Genomic DNA, 24,788 nt, shown 5'->3' on the forward strand with positions numbered 1-24,788 from the left:
GGAACACTTGAGGCATTACGGCTTAGAAGTACAGCACCTTGGAATCATCTTGTCGCAGCCTTCCAAAAGCTAGACAGCCTTTCTCGATGGCTCTGTGTTCCTCTTTCTCTGCCTCTCTCTTTTGTTTGGTGTTCTGAAATTTCTTGGTCCCCCTCGACAGTATATAACAACTTCATGCTGCTTCAGGTCACTAATCACTTCGACTTCTTTCACTCATCTTTGATATAGCTTGGTTGTACTGGTGTACATGAGTGGTGTCTGTTACATAGTGACTTTCATTAGCTTTGGTGTCTTCTTCAGTCCATTCCTCTCATTAGTCATCCTTGGGTGGTAGGAATTTAACCTGCCTACTTGTTCACTGTGATTGTTGTTGCAATTCGTAGTCACGCATTTGTTCATTTGGGGGCAGTGCTAGTGGGGGGTGTACCAGAATGGTGCGTCCCCTAGAAAGAGTAATGGAGCACCATGTAATGTAGTACACGGTGATTACCTAATATGAAACTCTTTTTTTCCTTAAATTTGCTTAAACAAGAAAGGGTCTAGTAATGGTGTATTGTATGTGAGATACCACTTGCATTTGTTATATTCCCCCGTCCGTGTTCCTGGACAATCTGCATTTCAAATGCAATACACCAATACAGTCGCCGATCGATTTTTCGGACCCAGATTTTTCGGACGTGCTCGATTATTCGGACTCGTTCGCGGAACGGCCGCGGGTCCCGTAGAGTTTATGTACAAGAACGTCCAAAATTTCGGACGCCGTGCAGCTCCGTCGCTCGATGTTTCGGACTCTATTTGCCCAACCCGCGAATTTCTCTCTTGGGGTGACGGAAAATATTGGTATCATCTGAAATTCGTATCAAAAGAAATCAGCCAAGTAAAATATTGAAGCAAAAAAAATAGGCAGTGATGATTGTTCATTTTCCATTCCTCTGAGTAGAAGGGGTCTGTGGTAGCGCTTTTGCGTCTTCGTTTCTGGCCAACGGCCCAGCACGTGCTCTGCGCCCGCGAGTCGCGCGACAGCGCTGTAAAGCGAGCTTCACCTAAAGCACGCATGCATTAGGTGAAACCGACTTGCGGACTTGATGACTGCGGTGCCTCTGACATTGATGAAATGTCGCTTCGGGAAATAGAAGCTGATGTTATCAGGCAGAGCTGGAAGCGCGTTAGGAAAGCATCGACAAATTTTTCCAGCCTACTAGGTCTTAGTAAAGTTTATTTTGAAGCGAAATTCGTTTTTTTCGGACTGCTCGATTATTCGGACTTTTGCGCGATCCCCGCCGAGTCCGAAAAATCGGACGACGACTGTACTGACATGCTTGGAATAACGAAAAAGTTTCCGTATGCGTCACATGTACGTTTGGCAAGGAAAATCGGATTACTTTTGTTGAGCTGTCTTTTTCGCTTATTTTTGGTGCGTGATCAAAACTCGTATTGATACAAGCAAGCTCAAATTTCGGTGGCATATCCTCCAAGTATGCGTTTGAACCCCCCCCCGGCACTGCCTCCGCTACTCACACCACACGTATATATATATACTGCGCTACACGCACACTTCTTCCTACAAACCTGCGCAGATGTTGGACCTTCTATGAGCGTTCGAGTGGAAGAACCCCGAGAGCAGCGGGTGCGGGTCGGCACGACAGTCACCCTCAGGTGCACCGGTACTTCTCAGTTTAACGTAAGTCACTCTGGCCTACTTCATTGTGTTGAAGCTGGAAGGTTTACATTGTGTGTGCCCCTCAGTGAAGCACAGCATTGTGTCACAAACATATATGCAGGCGCCATTTTCTCTTGTGTGGACAAAGGAACCATCTGTTGGAGCTGCCCCTGGAGCAGCTGCTCCTAGGGCTACCCCTCGCCTTACAGAGGCCAGTGGCATTCTTACGATATTTAACGTCCAACTCGAAGATGCTGGAACATATGTCTGCACAGGATCAGACACGACGAGTACCGTTCAAGAAGCAGCCATTCTGCGTGTTGATGGTGAGATTCTAGCGCCATAATCGTGTACAGATATCTTTGTGCAGTTGTGTAGGTACTATGGTAGTTGTTAGCCTCAAGTTGTGTTGAGTAAGTGCAAGAGACTGCAGACTGCTCTACATTCCCATCATCAACGTCACGGCAATCAAATTAGATTTTATAGGTATCACTTTCTGGGGGTTCTATAGGAATAGAATGGTTGTAATGGTGTGGTGTATTCATGACAAAAAACAACATTGTCCTCTGAGAGTTCACTGTACCACTATAAGCTAAGCTATTACATAGCACTTTCTGCATTACATGGAGCAGACACAGCTTGGTAGGTCTTGTTCTTGGGATTAATGCCCTGCAAGCAACAGCAGCAGAATCAAGTGGTTTTAGTGTTACTTTGTGACTGTCTAGTTCAAAGTAACACTGAAAGGTTTGTAAACTACTTCATGCGACTGTCTGGTTCAATCTCTCAATAAAGTTGTTTTTGTTGTTTGTCTAGTTCAATCTGATTTTTAAAATGATCCCTTTAAACAAAATTTACATTGAACTGTCATGTCATGTCATGTCATGTCATGTCATTAAAAGCTAATGGCATTGTTGCAGATGTGGATCAGAATGCTGCACCCAGAATTCGCATTGAGCCACACTACCAAGAAGTGAAAGTACATCACCCCGTAGAGTTCCGCTGCATCGGTGAAGGGTTCCCACCACCAAAGCTCATTTGGACGGGAGGACGTGGAGGAGTCCTCAACCCAGAATCCACATTCATCGGCGGAGTGTTCAGAATTCCATCCGCTCGCAAGGACGACGAAGCAGAATATTTCTGCACTGGAACAAACTCTTTGGGCACAGATCGTGTCCGCACTGTGCTCTTTGTTCGAGGCGGTACGTTTTCTTACCCTTTGGTTGATATTTTCAGAAATTTTGTAATTTTAGTTAAACTTGGCTCTTGTAAACTTGGTTGTTGTGGCCGCATATTACAAACATCAACAGTTTTGTCCGAATATCACAGCTTTTAGGGTTTGAAGTTCAGACAGATCTTAAACTTTTGAATTGTGGAAAAAGAAGTCCACACACTGCGTTGATGTTATGGGATGGTGTTCATGTTAATACTGCCGTGACTCATTCAACGTCCTTTCTGACCTTGAGTCCAACCTAATCGTGAACCCTTTGAACCCGACCATCGTGTTCACGCACACTGTTAAGACAATTCATTCCTCAGGCACAAATATCGCTTTTATGGGCAATGGTTGCATCATGACAAGTAAAAGTGTCGCTGACACGCGAACAGGACTTGCCGATGTGGTGCCGATGTGGTGCCGATGTGGTGCCGATGTGGTGCCGATGTGGTGCCGATGTGGTGCCGACGTGGTGCCGACGTGGTGCCGACGTGGTGCCGACGTGGTGCCGACGTGGTGCCGACGTGGTGCCGACGTGGTGCCGACGTGGTGCCGACGTGGTCCCGACGTGGTCCCGACGTGGTGCCGGCAGTCTTGTTGGAATAAATCACTGTGCACGTTTATATGATCGAATTACCAGGTGTTTTCTCCCAGTGAAATTTGAGGGGACCCGACTGTCAGTTCAAATTATCCAGAAGTGCAAATTAAGAGATTTCAAATTGACGTACTGGTACTGACGCTTTCGCTTCTCTTCAGCAGAAGATACAAATGTTGGTGAGGGCCCTCATGTGAATATACACCCAAAGAGCCACGACGTACGTAAGGGGGAGACCGTGCACTTGGACTGCCGTGCCACCGGCCATCCTGCACCAAACCTTACATGGTCATTCCAATCTGCAGACAGTGAGCGTCTTCCCGCAAACGCAAACCAGGTAACTTAGCGTCGTACGAAAACATTAAATGTTAAGTACGCATGCAATTTACTTCCAATATGCTGCTGGTAGGTCGGAGGTCGCCTTACGCTTCTCGAAGTGGATGAAAATAACGAGGGCAACTATTTCTGCACTGCCAAAAACCGCTATGGAACTACACATGGACACACCTCTCTACGTGTTATGACAAGTGAGATATTTGGTTCTTTCTTCCAATATGCTCAAAATTGCAATAATCAGTGTTGCAATATACAATCTCAGACTAATTTTTGGGCTCATAGGAGTCGCAAAATCTGTGCAAAAATTTTTAGTGAATGGCATAAATCCTTCAAAAGCCTTCACTTGGAACATTCAAAGTGACTTTTAAAAAGTGCCTATATGTGTCTGGTATGCAGGACAAATGCTCAACGTATTGAAGCGAATTTCATTGCGTGTAGTACTGTCCTTGTACACGGCAGTCAGTGTAATCGCTGCAGCAAGGATTACCGCTGCGGAAGTAGACACATTGACATCCTCGTCGCGGCCGTTGTTTTTACATCTTTCTACGTTATCTGCGCCAAAGACAACGACGACGATGCTAATGCTGCTGAAGCGCCAAACGACTACATCATGTTAGCGCTCGATCGTTGATGAATTTGGGTGTTCGCCTCAGCTAAACACATCTATCGCGGTAACATCAACGACATCCTCACCTGAAGTTGCCAACATTACAGCATTTCCGATACTCTTAGTGGAATAATATACGCCTGTTGAAAGATTAGCTCTTAGCAACGTGGCAAAGCATTCGGGGCTGGGTTTGGGTTGTGTCGCACGCAGATAAGCTCCACCTTCCTGCACGTTTAACTGTATTTCTTTTGCTCGCGGGACTTTAAGTCCCAAAAATGTAATTTTGAAATGAGATGAGTACGAACAATCGAGGGCAGGTCTTCTGAGGAACGGTCCTGATTATTGGACGCGGAAATACACTGGTACTATGTGGGATGTTTGACGATGCCAACAGTTTTGTCCTAAAAATTGGCAAGTCCAAATTATCGATTGATGACTGTATCAACCTTGCAAGTAGACATCAAATTTTTTAGGAATAATTCACTTTAAGTAGAACACAAAACACAGGCTAGGAACCACAATATTTCAAACACAATGTCTTTTTTTTGTTTTGTTTTTTCTACTTTGTGCGTTGTTGCACACAGCAATGGGAAGCATGAATGTGAATGGGCAAGCTGATGGCTGCCAGAAATTTGATCGTTATATCTCTGTTATCGCCATAATGAAGATCGTAATAAACGAGCTCCACTTAAATTCTATTACGTGTGCTTGAGTTATGTGTGATTCTGTTATGCATTATTTACATAAGCACAAATTTAAAAATTCTGGAACAGTATATTTATGGATACGATGATCCAATCCTTTTCAACTGCAGTTGTGATTTCGAGCTGCGGAAGAGATATTAGCGTGAAGAAAATATAAATGCTGCTGCAATTTAACATTAATCAGCTTTGGTGTGAACTCTCAACATTCAGGAGGAAGCATTCCCTCCATACACATGGTGCCAGAGCGGCAAACGGTGAAGCAAGGCGAAGATGCGGAGATACGCTGCAAGACGCTGGGAACCCACAATCCCGTGATTTTCTTCTCCAAAGTGGGAGAACCTAATCTCTCGCAACGACACATTGTAAGCTTTGTGCCAAGAAATAGTTGTCGCCCCCTTTTCTGCTTCTGCATGAAAGCTTTGTGCTCGTCAGGTACAAGGTGACACGCTCATAATCCAACAAACTGAAGTCGAAGATCGGGGCCGCTACGTGTGTGAAGTACAATACGATGGAAAGACAGCTCGATCAGTGTCTGAATTGGAAGTAGAAAGTAAGAGCTCTTTTCACTTTCCCTTTGCTTTATGTAGTGCTTTACTTGAATGCTTGATGCACACTTTTTCCCATAATTATTCAACATTATAGCTGTTGGCATGTCGACTGCAGGGGGAGATGAGTGCAGAAGCTCCTGCAACACATACCTAGTACATCACCTGGTTTTTCATGCGTCCAAAATATTTGAGTACTGTGTCACAATTTCCAGGTGTCTGGGCCAGGGATTCATGCAGGGTTTTCATCTCACAGGGGGTACCAGATTCTCCCAAGCAGTACAATAATGGCCCAATATTGGCTGGATATCGGCAACGCTGGCCCGATATTGGTCCACTACCGTGTTGCCAATATACAGCCCAGTATGTTGTGCTGCTTGGGCTGCAGGGGGTGTGTGATGCCCATGTCTATTAGATTATTAGCTAGTAGTATCTTTGGGGATGTTGTAAAATCCTAAACATTAAACTTAAGAAACACCACAGAACAACAACTTTAGTTCAGGGTGGTGAATGGGGAATTTCATAGCCAGGGGCATAACTCTACCCCATTGCTGGTGGTGAACCATGGAACAATTTCACTGTTTAACATTGCAAAGGCAGGAGAACAAGGTTTAAGACAGCAGTTAGGAATTACAGAACCCCTTGCAGTTGCTAGCATTCGTTACTGATAATACTTGTTGCCTGTTGAAGTGAGCTTTTGGAAGTGGTTTTGGAGGGCAGTCCTGATTGGTTGAGGTTTTGTGCTCTTCATGACAGTGTGCCATCTTCATTCTCAGAGTCTTTTTATCCTCTCCCCCTCAACTTTTTCACCACCTTGCACCCAGACTGATGCAAAATTTGCGTTCCCACTATCTTCCAGGGCGGGAACCGCCTGCAGTTGAGATATATCCCCCGAACTTGGCTCCGATCCAGGATGGAGCGGGAGCACTACTCCAGTGCAGAGTCACAGCCGGCATTCCAACTCCTACCGTGGAGTGGACGAGGGCTGATGGTAGTCCCTTCACACCGAGCACCGAATTAATAAATCCTGGCATCCTAAGGTCAGCATTATAAACCCCTTATTGAACTTCCAGCTGTGTGTGGTGTCATGTTGTGGTTTGCTCAGTTTCTTGTGATCGAGGCACGTGAACGTGACTCGTGAAATATGGCAGTTACAAAACACTTGTCTTGCACGATCTTACGATGCTTCTCTTCTACAAATCCAGAATAAACAGATTTACGAGGGATGAAGCCGGAGAGTACAGATGCACGGCTAAGAACGAAATGGGGGAGGTTACCGCGTCAGCAACGTTGAGAGTGCACGGTAAGTTACCGAACTGTATTTCCGCAAGGTATTATGTTCGTTAATGAGAACTCATTCCTGAGATGGAGCGATAATCCAATGAAATTCAAATTATCTTGGGGATGATTAAAAAAAAAAGTAACTAAAAGAAAAAATTTAACGAATTAAAAGGAACACGGTGAAACCTCGATGTAACGAACACCGATGTAATGAAAGCAGCGATGTAACAAAGCTTTCTATTTCCTCAACCTCTTCCACTTTAAACTCAATTGTATTTTCTCTCGACGAAACTAAGTCGCTTCCATGTTCTTTCTCGATGTAACGAAGTTTCCAGGGCGATGTTCCAACAAACCAGACCAAAAATGGTTGCAGACTTTTGTCAAACTGGATCTGAATGCTCCTCGCGGATTTCCCGCGGTCCTTGGTGATGTTAATGGCCCGCTCTTAACACGTCATCTTCCGTCTCTCCTTTTTCTCCTTTTCTTTTTCTTCATCTTTTCCTTTACTTTGTTTTTCTTTTCTTCCTTTTTTTTTCTCTTTTGTTTTGATTGCTTTCCAATGTCGTACTGCCCCTCCCCCTCTTCAATGCCTCATGGCCCTGAGGGTATGGAAATAAATAAATAAATTAATTAATTAAAAATATTTGCAAATAAAGTAACAAACTGTAACAATAACTTAGCACGGCTTCACGGTATTTCTCTTCTCTCCCTTTTTTTCCCTTCCCCTTCGCCGAACAGGGTCCCCTCGTGTAAGAATCCTGCAGCAAAACCCGTACAATGTCAGAGTTGGCGACCAGATACGGTTGGACTGCGTGACCCAAGGGGATCCCAAGCCCAAGGCCTTCTGGAGCAGGCTGCGTCAGCCTATCACAACCTATTCCAGCGTTGAAGATGTGCAGGATGGTACCACGACACTCTTTATCCGGCGGGTCGCTCCGTCGGACGCTGGCGTCTACATCTGTAATGTCAGCAGTGCAGAAGGAACGGCTCAGGAAAGGATACAAGTTGTGGGTAAGTTAACGGGATTCAAGCTTGGTGGTTATCAAACATTCGGTTATCAACAATTTTTATCGACATTTTCTATTACAACAAAATTTTCATCAACATTTTTTATTACAACAAAATTTTATCAACATTCGGTGCTTATCAGCAAAATTTTCAGAAATTTGACCACTGCTAAAGCCTCACATTTAAGCCCTAGGTGACCAAAGTTCAGTTTCACCAAATAAGATGTGGAAATCTTATTTGGTGACTCTGGAAAAAATGGAAATATGAGACTGCTGGCCACGGTCGTGGGTCAAGCTGATCAATGATTCTCACCAGCACCGAAGCAGCCGATAATACTAGCTTTAACATTGTGGGTCGAGTTCGATATCAAAAGGGAAGGAACATTTCTCAAACGTTGCTGTATGTCTTTTTCTTTTTACTTCACACACACTGTACCTAAAAAAAATAATTGCATTTCTTTCGCAGTACAAAGCGACAATACGGGTGTACCAGGCGGGGTCGTCGAGCCGCAGACAGCTACAGCAAAAGTTGGAGAACCCGCGACACTACGCTGTCGTGTAGAAGGTATGCATGGCACATACAGACTTTCTTCACAGACTTCATGAGACACATGTAGACGCGAGCTAAGCCTAATGTTGAATGTAATGAATGCTGAGCCATTGTATGAGTGACTATTGGGTTGGATTGCACTGGCTATGACTTCCGCCCGGGTTGCCAGATGTGAATGGTAATCTTCCAGGTTTGGCGTCATCTCGGTACCCCCCACTTTGTTCCGTTTACCCGAAGTACAGAAAACGGGTTGTTTCAATTATCCGAAGATTTTTATCATTGTATATACAGTCAACCCTCGATTTATGAACACCCTCGGTTCCCCAAAATATCGTTCATAAATCGAGGGATTCATAAATTGAAAATTCTGTTAAGTGATCACTATCCAGCAAATGGAACAGTATTTCCATGTTGGGATTGTGTTTATAATGCAATATATTGTGTAATTTTGCTTTCAACCATGTCTGGTGCTGTTAGCGCATTCACACACTGTTTATTATTCAATACTAAATTGTTTAATTTTTCTTTGGACCATGCCTTGCGCTGTCTCAACCTTAGAAAGTAGAGATGTCAGCACATTCGCACTCGACTGGTCCCGGATTTCCTCCGGGATTTTTAACCTCCGTTTATTTATCTCCGGGTGACAGCGGCCACCTTATTGAAGAATTGAGGTCAGGAATACTTGGTCGCCCCTTGTGCGACCCCAGAAAACCCTTTTGTTGTTCGGGTTTCCAGTGGTTAAGAAATAGAGGGTGCGATACCTGGAAAACGTTTTGTCCGTTCCGGTGTCATTCATAAGACCACAGAATAATCCCTTTGAAGGTTTCTGTTGACCTCGGAACGATCCGTTCATAAATTGAGGGCAAAAACGCTGGACAACTCCTAGTTGGTTCCCAGAAATTCCATTCATTATTCGAATATCGAAATTCATTAAACGAGGGGAAAATGCATGTAAAAAGTTTGGTTCCTCGTTCTCGTGTTCATAAAATGAGGGAATTCATAAATCGAAGGTTCATAAATCGAGGGTTGACTGTATATAGGAAACCAACCAAAGGTGACCCTATCGTTCCGTTTATCCGTAATTTCCGTTTAACCGAGTTTCGTTTAGTGGGAGTCCACTTACTTACGATGATATCTCGTGTCTTGTTCACCCTTTCGATAGAAATGGATCAACCCGTTCAGTACAAGTGGGTGAAGGTGCACGACGGCAACATGTCCGAACACACCGTAGACAATGGAATGCTGATCTTCCGCAGCATACGGCCCTCGGATGCTGGAGAGTACGCTTGCCAAGTAGAAGAAAATGGCGTGAAAGTTTTTGAAAGGCACATGAGGCTCGTTGTTGTGGGTAAGTGCTCGAAATAATGCAGCATGAATTCTTGGAGAAAAAGGATGTGAACTCTGAATATTTTTTTTTTGTCCGGCAACATGTTGCGCGGCCTATAGTGAGAGAACCTTTTTTTATAAGTGAATTAGCTCTGTGTATAGGTCTCAGAATCCAAGGCAACTGTAGTTGATTTGTTCCAGTGTTTGTTTTAACAAAGTTCGCCCGAGTGTGTCTACTGTTTTACAAGAATACGTGAATGCCTTTGAAAAGTTGACATTTAATTTGAAGGCTTTTTTAAATGCATTAAGAGTCTGTTACATATTCTCTTACTGCTTCTCAGGACCATGGTCAAAAGGCAAGTGAGTTTTCTCCTGACCTGCCTTAAGCTCTCTCGTGCACCCAGTGCTAGTCGAGTTAGCAGCTAGTTTATAACTGAGTGCTGCTGAACAAGTGAACTACCGTAATTTCACGCGTGTAAGCCGCACCGCAGATAAGCCGCAGGACACGTTTTTAGGAACGCTTTGAAATTTTTCTGGCAGATAAGCCGCAGGATGCGTTTTTAGGAAAGCTTTGAAATTTTTCTGGCAGATAAGCCGCAGGACGCGTTTTTAGGAAAGCTTTGAAATTTTTCTGGCAGATAAGCTGCACTCGCAGATAAGCCACGGGCAATACAAGACGACTGATTTGTGCGACAAAGGAGACCATAGGGAAGGCCACAAACCCTGTGGTTCATACTCCGGGGTCAGCTCTAGAGTTCTACCAAGATCGGATTGTGCACTTGTTGGGCGTTTTTCATGGATTGATGGGTCAGTGGTCTTCCAGAAGACTTGAATCACTGTGACCACTTTCGTTAAAGCTGCTTTGGGGAATGCACCAGGAAGATTAATCTACTCGAAAGTGGACCCGTCCCTGTTACGCACTGTTCCTGCATCGGCAGGGCAGTGCTGTTCCAGAGACACTGTCGGCCCTTTCGTTAAAACCGGCGTATGGGGAAAGTACCAGGAAAAAATAGTCATCAGATAAGCCGCACCGGTGGATAAGCCGCAGAGCGCCCGTGAGAAGAAAAAAATCGCGCATAAGCCGCGGCTAATACGCGTGAAATTATGGTAATTTTCTTCGTAAAAAATAAACATAAACTGCCTCCATTCAGCTTACCAAGTGGACGAATATAATGCAATAACTGCCACTGTTAGTGTTACTTAGGTTTAGCAAAATAGAAATTCCTGTGCCAAAAGTGCTGTGTGCTCACTTGTTTCTTCTACTTCCCTTTGTAATTCCTGAGCATGGTCATTTCCAGCACCTCCTACAATCCAGCTGAACCCCACAAGGCAACACGTCCGCTCCGGCCACCACGTGTACATTCAGTGTACCGCAACCGGGGATCAACCCATTACCTTCCACTGGACGAGAGAGGGGGAAGAACTTCCCGGAAGCGTTGTGCAAAGGGACGGTATCTTAGAGTTCAGGGGCATTGCTGCTTCTGATGCTGGCCGATATATCTGCACTGCAGTCAACGCTGCAGGGCAAGCAGCGGGCACTGCAGAAGTAATTGTGGCCGGTAAGTTTTTTTTCCTCGTCACTGAGTTTGTCTGAAAGTATTCAAGCTGACACCTTGATTTGATAAACGGGCTGTTCTTTGACACTATTGAGTTATCCCAGGTCAGGTTATCTGCGCTCCCAGGTCAAAAATAAAGTTGTTGTTGTTCCCAACATTTAAAGATATTACAGATTCACCGATATTTATATACAGAGTTATAAAGTTGATGTAAAAGCTCTATGCTGGTGAGGAGAGAGCTCAACTCTCTATGAATTTAAGGATGGTAAGAACAATATCTTTTAGCGATGTTCAATACAACTGCCGACATTAAAGTGTGCTTCGAATGTGGCATGAATGACAACTGTCTCTGCTTCCAAAAAAGCGACCATCTGGCTCTGTAGTAGCCACCTCTAGCAAGTTCAGTGTACTAGCCGCTGGCGCTCATTGCAACAAGTTGAAACATTGTTTTGCTCGGACACAGAGGAAGTCATTTTTGTGAAGTGAGGTGGCTACAATCAGACAATGTGTACCGTGCTTACTGAAGGCATGTCTTTCGTTCCACTGCAGACGGCCATCCAGCAGGAAACTTGAAAAAGGAGGAGACTGCGTTTGTGGGGTCAAACGTCGAACTCAAGTGTCCTCTTCCTGGCGTCCATCCCTCGACAATCGAGTGGACAAAGGATTCGAGACCACTGCCTCAGAATGCTAGAGTGTCCAACGGAGAACTCTGGTACAGTGGCACTTTATGACAATGCTTAAGGCCCTCGGTTTCCCGCGATTCTGTGAAGTTTCGCGCAGTTCGGAATTAATCGCGGAATCCTCTGTTTGGCACAGAGTTTCACGAAATCCCTTATTTTTAGGGGTGTGCGGATATTTCGAGTTCTCGAATTCGAATCGAATATTCAAATCACTAGAAGTATTCGATTCGCGAATCGAAGACCCAATAATCGGGTTTCCGGATGTTTGACTATTCACTGAATATGAACGACACCTCCCAAAAGTGCGCTTCACCTGACGCTTCCCTGCATGAGGTGAAGCCTGCTTTACGAAATTGTCCATGCTGCAGGACAAACACAACACAGATTGTAGTTTAGCTTAAGGTAACGTTAGCCCAAGTTTATTGTGCATACTTCAAACTGAGGAAGGGGCGGCGTCCCTCCCGTGTGCAGTTTAACGGTGGCAGTGGGGGATTTTGATTTGATGTCTGGGAGGTTGCCTTCAAAAAGTTAACTCTTAAATAATGCCTACAGCCCAGGAACAAAAAAGGGTGTCCTAAAGATGTAACTTCCCCGGGGCATGTATCGTAAACTCCTCCTTATAAAGATCCTATAAACTCTGTAGACGCTGAAAGATCTTTCAGCAGGTATAAAGTGATTGCAGGTGACAGACCGCATCAGAGGAGAGCACAAGGTATCATGTATGCAGTGCTTGCCGCGGAAAATAGCAGAATTTACGAGTCTGTGCCGCAGAATTTTGAATTTGACTCTGCAGAAAACCGAGGGCCTTAACAATGCTGATCTTTAAGAGTAATGAAAGTGAAGGTTGTTCTCTGAGAGGGTTTAACCCGACGTGTCATTCATGCATCAGGATCCGAGATGTTCGACGAGAAAATGCTGGAAGGTACATTTGTCTCTCCAAGCCTCCAGGAACGCAGCCAGTACGAGACTACGTCATTCTTCATGTGAAAGGTAGGGAGTGTCTGCAACCTGTGATGTGCAAAGGTGTACCGCAGGTTTTGCATTCATATATAATAATTGTGGACTTCCACAGCATAGTTTTGGAATCCCAGATAGGTATGATTGTAGATAGAGATGTAGAGATATATATAGATATATATATATATATATATATATATATATAGATAGAGAGAGAGAGATAGAGAGCGTAGAGATCCATTGGAGATAGAGGTAGAGATTGTAGATATCCACCTAGATAGAGAAAGCCTGTTCATTGCCTCCTCTCCCTCTTTCAATTTAGAGTCAGATTTCGTCTGCTACTGCGATTCACCGTTCTGCGAATTCAAGAACCTGCAAATGATTGCAGCTCACATGCAGACCGAAATACTTAAACAAAACATGCAAGGTGCTTTCCAGAAAATCAGTTTCGAGAAAGATTGAGACCGTTTTGCACTTTATTTCCAAGTCTTCCCGTTTAGTACGCAGGAAGGTTCAATCACAACTCGCAGACGACGGTGGTTCTTCTCCGTGGCCACGACCGCTGAAAGCACATTCGTGATTGGCTACGGCCGTTGAAAATCATTCCTGATTGGCTGAATTTTAATTGTTGCATCACATCAATGAGCGCGCAGGCTTTCTGTATCGAGGTGGTGTTCCAGAGGCAGGCGAGAGGTGTTCCAGTCTAGTAACACCATGTAGGTGTGACTAGACTGGTGTTGTTCGTTAATTTTTATGGTGTTGTTATATTTTATGGTATCATCAGCAGTACGCAGGCAGGCAGGCAACGTTTGAACCTTCCGCTCAAATGTTGCCTGCCTGCGTACTGCTGACGATGGCCCCATCAAGCAGAAACAGCTGTCCAGTACTGGCATGGCGACGTTTGAGCACTTACAAACATATACAGTCGCCGTCCGATTTTTCGGACTCTGCGGGGATCACGCAAAAGTCCGAATAATCGAGCAGTCCGAAAAAACGAATTTCGCTTCAAAATAAACTTTACTAAGCCCTAGTAGGCTGGAAAATTTGTCGATGCTTTCCTAACGCACTTCCAGCCCTGCCTGATGACCTCAGCTTCTATTTCCCGAAGCGACATTTCGTCAATGTACACTGTCAGAGGCACCGCTGTCATCAAGTCCGCAAGTCTGCTTCACCTAACGCATGCGTGCTGTAGGGAAAGCTCGCTTTACGGCGCTGTCGCGGGCGGACAGCACGTGCTGGGCTGTTGGGCAAAAACGAAGACAAAAGCGTTACGACAGACCTCTTCTACTCAGAGGAATGGAAAATGAACAATCATCACTGCCTATTTTTTTGCCTCAATATTTTTGTTTGTTAATTTCTTTTGATACAAATTTCGGATGATACCAATATTTTCTGTCACCCCAAAAGAGAAATTCGCTGGTTGGGCAAACAGAGTCTGAAATATCGAGCGACAGAGCTGCACGACGTCCGAAATTTTGGACGTTCTTATACATCAACTCTGTGACCCGAGGCCGTTACGCGAACAAGTCCAAAAAATCGGAGTCCAAAAAATCGGAGTCCAAAAAATCGGAGTCCAAAAAATCGGAGTCCAAAAAATCGGAGTCCAAAAAATCGGAGTCCAAAAAATCGGAGTCCAAAAAATCGGAGTCCAAAAAATCGGAGTCCAAAAAATCGGAGTCCAAAAAATCGGAGTCCAAAAAATCGGAGTCCAAAAAATCGGAGTCCAAAAAATCGGTCGGCGACTGTACTCTACGTGCAGCTAAAGAGCTCCAGCTAATTTTTTTTCTTACCTGCACTTTGCAGACACATTTTGCTCTTATTGCAAAGCACAGTTAAATTGCGTCGAATGATTTTTTGGTTCCTTGCAGACGTCCCAAGCTTTGAAGTGAAAATCCAGCCCAGTAAGGAATATGTCCACATGGGCGACACGCTGGACCTGCACTGTCGCATCACGAGTGACGCCGCCACCTCCGTCAAGTGGACCAAGCTTTCTAAAGATACTCAATTCCCTGACAATGTTCGAGTGAGAGGACCAGTACTGTCCATAAATGGAGTCAGGCCAGAGAATGGAGGAGTCTACCGGTGTTCTGTCGACAGCCCAGGGGGAGCCCTGAACGATGACTATGTCCTTGCTATCGAAGGTATGATTCAGCAACAGCAGGAGAGCATTGAAATATTCTAGTCTTAATGTACGACAACTGCCAGTTCTGGATGGTGTGCTGAGCGATTGTGCAAAGTGCTGAAGCTGCCAGGTACAAACTGCACAGGCATAAGGACGCAGCTGGACTTGTGCTCCCTGAAATTGCTAAAATAAGTGAATATAGCAGGTAATTTGATGCTTTGATTGAAAAAAACGCGTCTTTGGTGAAGAGCCGTCTTACATTATAATTTTGGGGAACACCAGTCCCAGCTTTTTTGTAAGTGTGTACGAGCAAATGTGACTTAAGCAAATGGTGTTTGAGTAAAGTACGAGCAAAAGCTCATTTTTCTCTCAAGCTTCTGTAGGAGAAAGTGATCGTGCCTTATTTTTTTTAATTCGCAGCTCAAGTTCAGGCCTTCATATTGTTAGTCTAGTCTCCTAATACTTTTTTTTTCTGTACAGAACACATAAAAAGTGGGATGTGGTACACATAGGAGCAGCGCATCAGTGAAACTCGAACAAAACTACGTATACATTTTTAGCGGATAATACATTTTAATAATTTATTGCGCAGATATAAAATATATCCTCACGCGTTATAATCACAGGCTGGGAACGCTAGCAATAATACACACTAAATACATTTCAACCATGAAGTGTGTCACAACAAAGGTAGGCACTACAAGGAACGTCCATATGCTATAGTAATATCACTATTCATGTAAGCATGCAGGGATATGTGTCAGATACAGATTTGTGTGTATAGTCCTGGTGTTCCTCCTGGAAGTGCCTTATAGCCTGTAGTGTATAGTTTTTTATGCAGAACTCTTTTCTGTTGGATTATTTGTAGGCATTGTCCAGTGAGGTAATAGAGTGCTTCTTTATGGCTGTGTGTACCAGGAAAACTGCCAACATAGAAGTGTTCATTTTCTGTATCATGTGTTTTGAATGTATCGATTGAGTGCTTTGAGTTCTGTTTAGTTCTGTTAAACCATGTTTCCTACTAATATTTTACGTAGTTCTGATACTCTGTACTTCCTTTTTGTACTACTTTTGTTCTGTTCTTTCTATACTCACTTGTACTAACACACTAAAAAAAAAAAGATATATTACCTGTGTTACTTTTTCCTGCACATTGTTCATTACATTCTTGTCTTTCTCAAAAACTTTGCAGTTTTGCATGTCTTACTGTGTTTTATTCTGTTAAACATCCTTCAAGCGGCATGAAAACTCTCGTTGGAAAGAGAAGACTCCAGACACTGCGGATTCTCAATTTTTTTGCGCAAATAAATGTCATGACACACAGAGCTTCACTGACAATTTACGAATACTCAGACCAATGCTGCCTCAGCAGTGTATGTAGTTCATTTGCTGGACAACTTTTTCTTCCTTCTCCCACTATCTGAAACCTGCAACGCATACAAGATATGAATGTTCCATTAGATATGTGAACACTAAATCGATAACTGTTAATGAACATTAATTGAGGGATACGAGTCATGAAATATACAACGCTTACACGTCACATTTGGTCATTGACACACCTTCTACTGAGCAGTGTGTGGCTAAATGGCATGGATTTCATTGGCTCCCTAAATATTTGTCAGCGGTTCCGATACCTTAAAGTACTGCAAGAAGAAGAAGAAAAAAAAGACACAAATACAATATGGAATGCTTTGGCTTTTAATTCCACAATGAGAGACGAACACAATTTCCTGCCGCATCAGATTAGTTCTGCAAATGATGTCATAAAGACATCATTACGCAGTCATTATTTGTTTCTTGGTGAATGATTATACTCTGACTAACAAGGTATTGCTTTCCATGCTTCTCACCATTTGGGTCCTTCAAATAACTCGTAAGTAACACTGACATCTCTCTTGGACCCTCGTGTGCACCTCTTCCTCCTGGATTGCACCTCCAGTCTTTCTTATTGCACATGTGTTGTGCCATCCTGCACCGTGCACACTTGAGAGGAGTGTATTGCACCACTAGTGGTTTTGGTGTTGGTAACTACCACTGCACTTTCCTAACACAAAAGAAAAAAAAAACGTTGCATGTTCACATAGTATGTTTAGGTCATGCATGTGTGGTCTTTACTACCATGGCAGTATGCATCCCCATTAGATGTATGTGTGCTGGTGTGAAAAGTTGGCAAAGGGTTTGTATTGAAATGAGTGTCCCACGTCGTACCATGTGAGACTGGTGCCTCTTGAATAATTAACTACTATGCCCAGCAAGTTAAGTTCCATTAATTTGCTACTTCCTAATGGAAAGAAATGAGAGAACTCTTTTCTATGCTGCCACTAAAATATGAAGCAAGGGGTTGTGTGCCTTTTTAAACCATGTAACACCAACCGGCCCAAGTTTTAACCTTTTTTTCACATCGTCCAACTTGGGTAAAAAAATATATATCTATATAAATGGTAGGTTTTCCACTTACATTAGTAGTATAGCTGAAAAAGAAATGTGGCACTCACTTCGGTGCTCAAGTACACAGCCAAACTTCTGCAGAATTTCCGTTGGCCAAGGATCAAATAGCATAAGGTCGCAACTGTGACCAACAAGAAGGCTTTGTAGTAGGTGTCCTTTCACGCCTTCAAAAGCCTTTAAAGGTAACTCCTTTAAAGGAGCACTGAGGTGACCCCCAATTTTTTCGTTTTTCGGTGCAGAGTGTTCTCTTGCGAATAAAACGAGTTCCTGCAAAAGAACAACGAGCGTAGGTGACCTACAGAGCGAGTGAGAGGGCTCTGTTTGACCTTCGGAAAAATCCTTTCCCTCGAGAAAAGACTGCGTGACGTATGCTACTCCCCTCACGCGACCAGTGACGTACAGTGGCACATCTTGACCATGTATAAGCCGCGCGCGCGAGAAACAGAAACAGAAACAGAAACAGAAACAGAAACAGAAACAGAAACAGAAACAGAAACAGAAACAGAAACAGAAACAGAAACAGAAACAGAAACAGGTGCCTTCACCGCGTCATGAGGGCATCGTGTCTGCCATCCGCAGCTGCTTTCTCAGACTGCAGCTGCTTTCTCAAATTCGGTTGCACAGCTATAACGCACCGCAGAGCGAAAATACTTTGCGTGGTGACTCCTGGTGGGCAGCTTGACAGACGTGCCAGGATTTTGTTTGATTGTGTTTTTGAACACAACAATCAACACTGATTTGAATCTACAGTGTTTTTGAAAGAGCAACAGCTGTGAACTACAAACAGCGAGGCATTTGTTAATTCCATCCCGTTAGGATCATGTATACGTACTTGCATAGTGAAAACGCTTTTTGAACTGCAAAATATAGCACTATAATGGGTGATGCATTAACGTGAGAAGAAAGAAAAGTGCTCTCGCTGTGCCATGGTGCCCGCTTGTACTCTAAACGCACTTAAAGCCGTTGATCCCCGGCAGCTATCACATCACCTTGACATCTCTAAGATTATCGACGCAGGGCCATGAAAAAAAAAAAAAAGCCAGTGCACGTAAAACTTTGTTAACACCCTCTCATCCTTAAATGCAGCACTTACCAAGTGAAATAGCAAAGTGTGCACACTTGCATATCAATGGAGGAGTGAAAAATACACTGGACTTGTTGCTAGGTCACTTGCAAACAGGAACTGAGGAGCTGGAACCAAAGTAACTGAATATAAATTAAACTACAGAGATTCTCATTTTTGCAGCTATTTATTGTTCATGTTAGCAAATTTGCTAATTTTGGCAGTGCAGCTTTTGTGACGTTCTCTACGGTATAATATGCAAATTAATATGAGGATAACTGTCTGTCATCTCCATTATGAGCTGTTTTTTCCTCCTCTCTCTCAAACAACCTGCATATTCAAATTCAGGAAGGAAGGGCTTCCTGTAGTTAGATTTGGAAGTTGAGGTCAGCATAGAGAGGATCCCTCATTGAACTTTGAAATGTGGTGGCTTTTTATAAGTACACCACTGTGAAGGTGAGTTAATGTAACACTGGCAAAATATAAAACTTGGTTGATATGGCTATGCCACAATATTCTTTTGATCAGTTCACTTCCATGTGAAGGTGCCACATTTCCCTGCACAGTTGAGAAGAAAAAAACAGCTGTTATCGAACAGAACAGTTCAAATGAAGATGTAATAGTTTAGATAGGCTACTATAACACTAGACATGAAAGGAAATGCAAGTAGCAGTCCACGTAAAGTAGTTCAGCTACTTGACTATGTACACTAGAAGTAGGTGGCCTGTATGCAACACGATGCATACGGGGTGTAAACTGAGCAGATATTAACCAGCAGCATGAAAAGTAATGAGCAATAAAGTAGTACTTACTCAGAGGAAAGCAACCTTTTACTCCAAGGTAAGCTTTTGCTGGTCTCAAAATTTGAGTTAGGCACGCTCCAAGCTTTTGAGACTGCACTGATAAGAGGAATTTTTAAGTACTTGAGATTTCTTACAATTCCATCATGCTGTTTTATGATTTAGTGGTGTGCAGACGAGGGCATCTGCAATCTAGCATAGAAGGCAGTGCTCAAGTGGCAGACGCTACACTTTGTTGTTCTGAGCACTTCAGCTAATCTCGCCTATAAAAGGGCTCCAGTATCATCTCTGACGTGTTTGTGCTGAATTGACCAAACCGCGTAGCTGTAATTTCGCTCACAGGAAGAAGAAATGGTGCACAAAGCTGACATGACGTAGTTACTAAGTAAGCACCACAGCTTAATGCATATACTAAATGCAATAAAAGGGGGGAAAAGTGTACCAAGTGGGGCTGGAAAGCTAAAAACGGGGGGCGATTGACGAGTGCCTCTCACTCCCCCCCCCCTTTTTTTTAGCTTACCAGCCCCACTTGGTGCACCTTTCCTGCTTTTATTGCATTTAGTATATGCATTAAGCTGTGGTGCTTACTTAGTAACTACGTCATGTCAGCTTTGTGCACCATTTCTTCTTCCTGTGAGCGAAATTACAGCTACGCGGTTTGGTCAATTCAGCTACAAAATGCACTATGCCTGCAAACATATAGCCATCGTATTTTCTTGCACGCGAAAATTCACCCTAGCTGACACGATCCCGTGGCCTCGAGGACGGCACTTGCTGGCTCTTCCTCAATTGTCAATTCAGCCTCCGCAGTTTACTTTACAAACTCACAGTGCACTTATATAAGATAAGATATTGACAAGGTGCACTTACCACTTAGGCTGCAAATTTTGTATGTTATCCCTTATCACTACACACACACACCAATAGGGACCTCCACGCTCCTTACTGCGAGCATCTGCGACACCTCTGGTTTCCTGCAGGAGAGACACCTACACACCAGACCTGCCAGTTTCTGTTGCTCAAGCAGAACGTGGCATGCAGTCTGAGTTATGCCAGCTCAGCACGGAACTATTTCTGCGTCGGTGGGCTCCAACGCCTCTCCATTAAGCCGTAACACAAACAAACTGCCCTGACGTGCGTGCCTTGGCGACGGACATGTAGCTGCTGGCAGCGATGCCCAGTTGGGCTTCCAAAAATATTTTACAACCATCCTCGCAGGTCTTTCTCACCCTAACAACAAGACATATGTCACTCTTCTGTCAGTCGATATGCCTTCCTTCCTTTCCACCTGCCAACCTTTCGCTACACTGAAGGTGGCTGAAAGGATCTCATCTGCCGGAACCCTTTTTTTTTGTTTTACGTGCAGAAACTCCGACGGTTCCTCCAAATGAAGTGGAGACCCGTACTGCACCGTACGGATCAACTGTCATCCTGGACTGTGTCACTAAGGTCAAGCTGGATGATCCCGTAGCCTATACTTGGTCCAAGCAGAGTGGAATCCTCCCTCACAAGGCGGAGTCTCATCATGCCACCCTCAAGATCCCCGACCTCAAGTCTACAGATGCCGGAACTTATGTGTGCACAGTGAAGTCTGAGCATTCTACATTCGAGGTGCCAACAATCCTTGTTGTTACAGGTATGGCAAAGACAAATCTTGTCTTGTAACTATAAAATGTAAACTGTAAAATGTAAACTGTAAAATGTAAACTGTAAAATGGCCATTTTACTTGCTGCCTTCCAGGTCTTCTTCCACGTTTCACTCAGGCACCTCTATCGTACATGAAGCTACCTACAATCCCGAACGCCTACATGTCTTTCGAAATTGAAATAAAGTTCAAACCAGAGAAGGACAATGGTAAGTGCTTGCTTGTTTTTATTTTATTTTTTAAAAATATTTTTTGTATCTGACTACTTGTTCAATAAGTTTGCATTGCATAGCGTATGAAAATTTAAATATCCCTCCTACAGTGGGTTAGGCATTTAGGGTTATCAACCATGAAATAAAACGTGACATCGCCAGTCGAGCCCGTTTATAACGATATTCGCGGGACCGCGAAATCAGATTTTTAATATCTGAGTTCGTTATGTATGAGCTTTCACGAAATCGCCAGTCGAGATCACATGCAGCCTGCTTTGTGTGCATCTCCTCATTTCTATGTTTACATGATGAATTTCCTGTACTTTTTAGAAATTGCACCTATTTCCATCTGTTACTGAACACAACTCTCAAAGTTGGGAGTACCTTTTCTGGAACCTGCACTGTCCAGAGTATACTGTTGACCATGAGCTCACAAAATTTGTAACAGTGTAAACAACAGTGTAAACAGTGTAACAAAACAGTGTAAAGCGGGCTTCACCTAACGCTCAAGAGTAAGGAGGTGAAACCGACTTGCAGAAGGGAGCAGCACCAAAAGAACAATGGCAGTAACGTGAAGTGGGCTTCACCTAACCCTTGGATGTAATGAGGCGAAGCCCACTTGCGGAATTGCGATAACGATACCTCGCTTCAGCACTATTCGAAAAATATTCGAAAATTTCGAATACTGGAAATAGGTTGCGAATAGCATTCGAATAGCATCAGATATTCGTGTCATATTCCAAATTTCGAATATTCGCACAGCTGTAAAAAATGAAATCCTGCTTCACGATGTTCATGCGTTTTATTCTGATCGCTATACGCGGGCACGGCGATCATTATATCAATGTCTTGTTTGCGTGTACTTCAACGGGTGAGCTGGCGGGAACCAGCAGTTTGATTGTAATATTAGAGTTATCGTTATTACGGGTTATATACGGAATATACGGACAAAGTCTTCTCCCACTCACCCAAAGCTCAGTAATAAAGATCGTAATAAACTGGCTCGACCATATACATTTTGCATATGTTTTTGAAACCAGTTGAAGAACAGATGGATCTAAGAGAACAGCTCTTACACAGTGCTATACCCACAAGATCATTCCTATCCATTGAGGATGCATAATATTATTCGACACTTGACAGAATTCTCGTGTGCCATAAAGCACCAAAACACCAAACTTGGTAGAATTTTACATGTTCAGTACCTTTGCTGTTCAGTGTGCTTCAGGTAAAAATTAAGTTTTTATGCAGGTCTACTTCTGTATAATGGTCAACAGGAAGATGGTGGCGGTGACTTCATCTCGATGGGACTCACTGACGGCTACGTAGTGTTCAGATTTGAACTCGGATCGGGACTCGGGTACATCAGAAGTGAGCAACCCGTCCAGGTGGATGCATGGCATACGGCCAAAGTTACAAGAGAGAAGAAAGTCGGTAATGCAGCTTGTCGTCCCATAAGCTTACTGCTAACATAAATTGTCGTGTCACATCCTGTTCAGTGATAAAGCGCTTTCATGTCTGCAGCCACCCTCAAGGTTGACGATCAGTCAGAAGTCACTGGTTCCTCTGGAGGAAGGATGATGGGCTTGGACCTGACACAGAACCTCTTTGTTGGCAGTGTGCCAAGCTTTGATAAGATATCGAAGGCCAGTGGCTACGCAGAAGGCTTTGTTGGTAAGCACAAAAAGGCCTTTGAGTGCAGTTCCGTCAATATTTCGTTGCTACAGGTTGCATTCTAAATAATGTCGTTTGTTTGTGTAGCATAGAACTCTTCCACCTTCCGAGCTTTCGATTCCTAAACGGTTTGGAGTTTAGAATTAGTAGAGCACGTGGCTATGGTCAATAACATCTGATGCCAGTTCATCTCCAGGCCCTTCTTTGTCTGACATATATAGAAAAGACAATAGGGAGATGCCAACGAGCTTCAAATTGGTACTTATATTTTTTCATAGAGAGGAGTCAACAAATTTGGTAAAGAATGTGCATTTCTGATAGTCTTGTACAATCTTTCAAAATGTCACAGCAGGCTAAAAGTTTCAAAATACTGGCAAAGCTGCTTTTTAACAAAAGGCTGTTCACTGCATCCTCTTATTGTGTCACATATTACCAACAGGGTGTGTCAGCAACATCAAGTTTGGTCCAGTCAACGTGGACTTTGGACGAGAAGCGGAAATGGTCGGAACGACGCTTTGCGAGACTTGCGCTGTTAATCCCTGCCTGCACGATGGCGTTTGCCAAGAGGCGCCAACAGAAGGCGGTTACCGGTGCATATGCCCACCGGGATTTTCAGGGCAGGACTGCGAGATTGTGGGAGAAGCATGTTACCCAGGGGTGTGCGGGGAAGGCCGATGTGTCAACAGGGCCGGTGGTGGCTTCGACTGTTACTGTCCGTTTGGCCGTACTGGGTTGCGCTGTGAGAAAGGTGAGTTCATCTTGTTTTGCCTTCAGGAATGTTATAACCCAAGCAGCACAACATCTTGGCCCAATATTGGGCCAATATTGGCAATCTCGGCCCAATATTGGGCCGAAATTGGGCCAGTATTGCCAATATTGGGCAGAGATGTTGTGCTGCATGGTTTGCATGGACCAATATTGGCAATACTGGCCCAATCTCGGTCCAGTATTGGGCCGAGATTGCCAATATTGGTCCAATATTGGACAGATTGGGCCAGTATTGGTCCAATCTGTCCAAGGCAGTCTGGTCCAATATTGGGCACAGATGTTGTGCTCCATGGTTTGCTTGCCAAAACGATAGTGCTGTGATCTACCCTGCAGGCTTTCTGAAACCATATCCCATTAGCCTATCATAGCAACTGTTTTGCAGTACATCAGATATTTCACGTTATTGCAAGTTAAATATTTTAAAATGTTTTATTTTGAACTTTACTACCTTATTAATGCTGTAATAAAAGGACTGAAAGGGCAAGCGCTGATTTGCTGAGCACAATTTCTTAACTGATTTAGGAGCACAATTTACTGGTTAGTTGTCCACGAAGGATATTTTTGTCATGTTACAGAAATCATTTGAAAAAAATTATTTCCACAAGGTTGGTGCAGGCATACCTTAATACCTGCGAATACCTTTTCTTTCAGATATCTCCATCATAGAACCAGCACTGTCAGACGATGCATATTTGGCCTATCCAACTCCCAGTGGTGCCCAGTCGAGTCTCAAATTCGATATGAAATTCAAGCCAAACAAACTGGACGACTGTCTGCTTATGTACTGTGCTCAGTACCCAGACAAAAGCGGCGACTTTACTTCCATCGGCATAAAAGATGGGCATCTGGAATTCCGTTATGATGCTGGGACAGGTACGGCTCTCATTTGTATTTATGCAAAGCTCACAGTAGTGCGTTGCATATTTTGTCTTTCTCAACAGTGTTTATGCACACTGTAGCCTTTGTTGGATCAGTAATAATGTGCTAAATGTACTGAAGTAAAGTTTGAATGCTCTTTCGAAACTGATGTAACCA

The 24,788-nt window shown here is 43.7% G+C and overlaps 1 protein-coding gene and 1 long non-coding RNA gene across 19 annotated transcripts in view; one reads left to right on the forward strand and one right to left on the reverse strand.

The window, feature by feature from the left end:
- The window catches only part of LOC135369853 (basement membrane-specific heparan sulfate proteoglycan core protein-like), a 237,636-nt gene that overhangs the window by 205,965 nt on the left and 6,883 nt on the right, over positions 1-24,788 (forward strand). For all 16 annotated transcript variants that reach the window (XM_064603410.1, XM_064603412.1, XM_064603420.1 and 13 more), the window contains 22 exons: positions 1,578-1,681; positions 1,782-1,986; positions 2,578-2,859; positions 3,633-3,805; positions 3,878-3,995; positions 5,326-5,477; positions 5,548-5,665; positions 6,520-6,700; positions 6,866-6,963; positions 7,680-7,952; positions 8,415-8,513; positions 9,661-9,846; positions 11,123-11,383; positions 11,930-12,092; positions 12,950-13,050; positions 14,886-15,158; positions 20,820-21,089; positions 21,195-21,308; positions 22,563-22,745; positions 22,836-22,985; positions 23,425-23,733; positions 24,405-24,626. In XM_064603410.1, the coding sequence (XP_064459480.1) occupies positions 1,578-1,681; positions 1,782-1,986; positions 2,578-2,859; positions 3,633-3,805; positions 3,878-3,995; positions 5,326-5,477; positions 5,548-5,665; positions 6,520-6,700; positions 6,866-6,963; positions 7,680-7,952; positions 8,415-8,513; positions 9,661-9,846; positions 11,123-11,383; positions 11,930-12,092; positions 12,950-13,050; positions 14,886-15,158; positions 20,820-21,089; positions 21,195-21,308; positions 22,563-22,745; positions 22,836-22,985; positions 23,425-23,733; positions 24,405-24,626 (4,035 nt within the window). The remainder of the gene's footprint in view (positions 1-1,577; positions 1,682-1,781; positions 1,987-2,577; positions 2,860-3,632; positions 3,806-3,877; positions 3,996-5,325; positions 5,478-5,547; positions 5,666-6,519; positions 6,701-6,865; positions 6,964-7,679; positions 7,953-8,414; positions 8,514-9,660; positions 9,847-11,122; positions 11,384-11,929; positions 12,093-12,949; positions 13,051-14,885; positions 15,159-20,819; positions 21,090-21,194; positions 21,309-22,562; positions 22,746-22,835; positions 22,986-23,424; positions 23,734-24,404; positions 24,627-24,788) is intronic.
- On the reverse strand, positions 15,689-20,486 carry LOC135369858 (uncharacterized). Of its 3 annotated transcripts, none has more exons than XR_010415137.1 (7): positions 20,324-20,486; positions 19,466-19,547; positions 18,684-18,781; positions 17,638-17,857; positions 16,993-17,186; positions 16,677-16,785; positions 15,689-16,566 (listed from the first exon to the last, which is right to left on the reverse strand). It is a non-coding gene; the product is annotated as an uncharacterized LOC135369858 (long non-coding RNA). The 3 variants fall into 3 exon arrangements; XR_010415136.1 differs by having other exon boundaries at positions 19,466-19,552; XR_010415135.1 differs by lacking the exon at positions 20,324-20,486 and having other exon boundaries at positions 19,466-19,694.

The sequence above is a fragment of the Ornithodoros turicata genome, chromosome 10 (genome assembly GCF_037126465.1).
Source record: "Ornithodoros turicata isolate Travis chromosome 10, ASM3712646v1, whole genome shotgun sequence".
Classification (NCBI taxonomy): Eukaryota; Metazoa; Arthropoda; class Arachnida; order Ixodida; family Argasidae; genus Ornithodoros; species Ornithodoros turicata.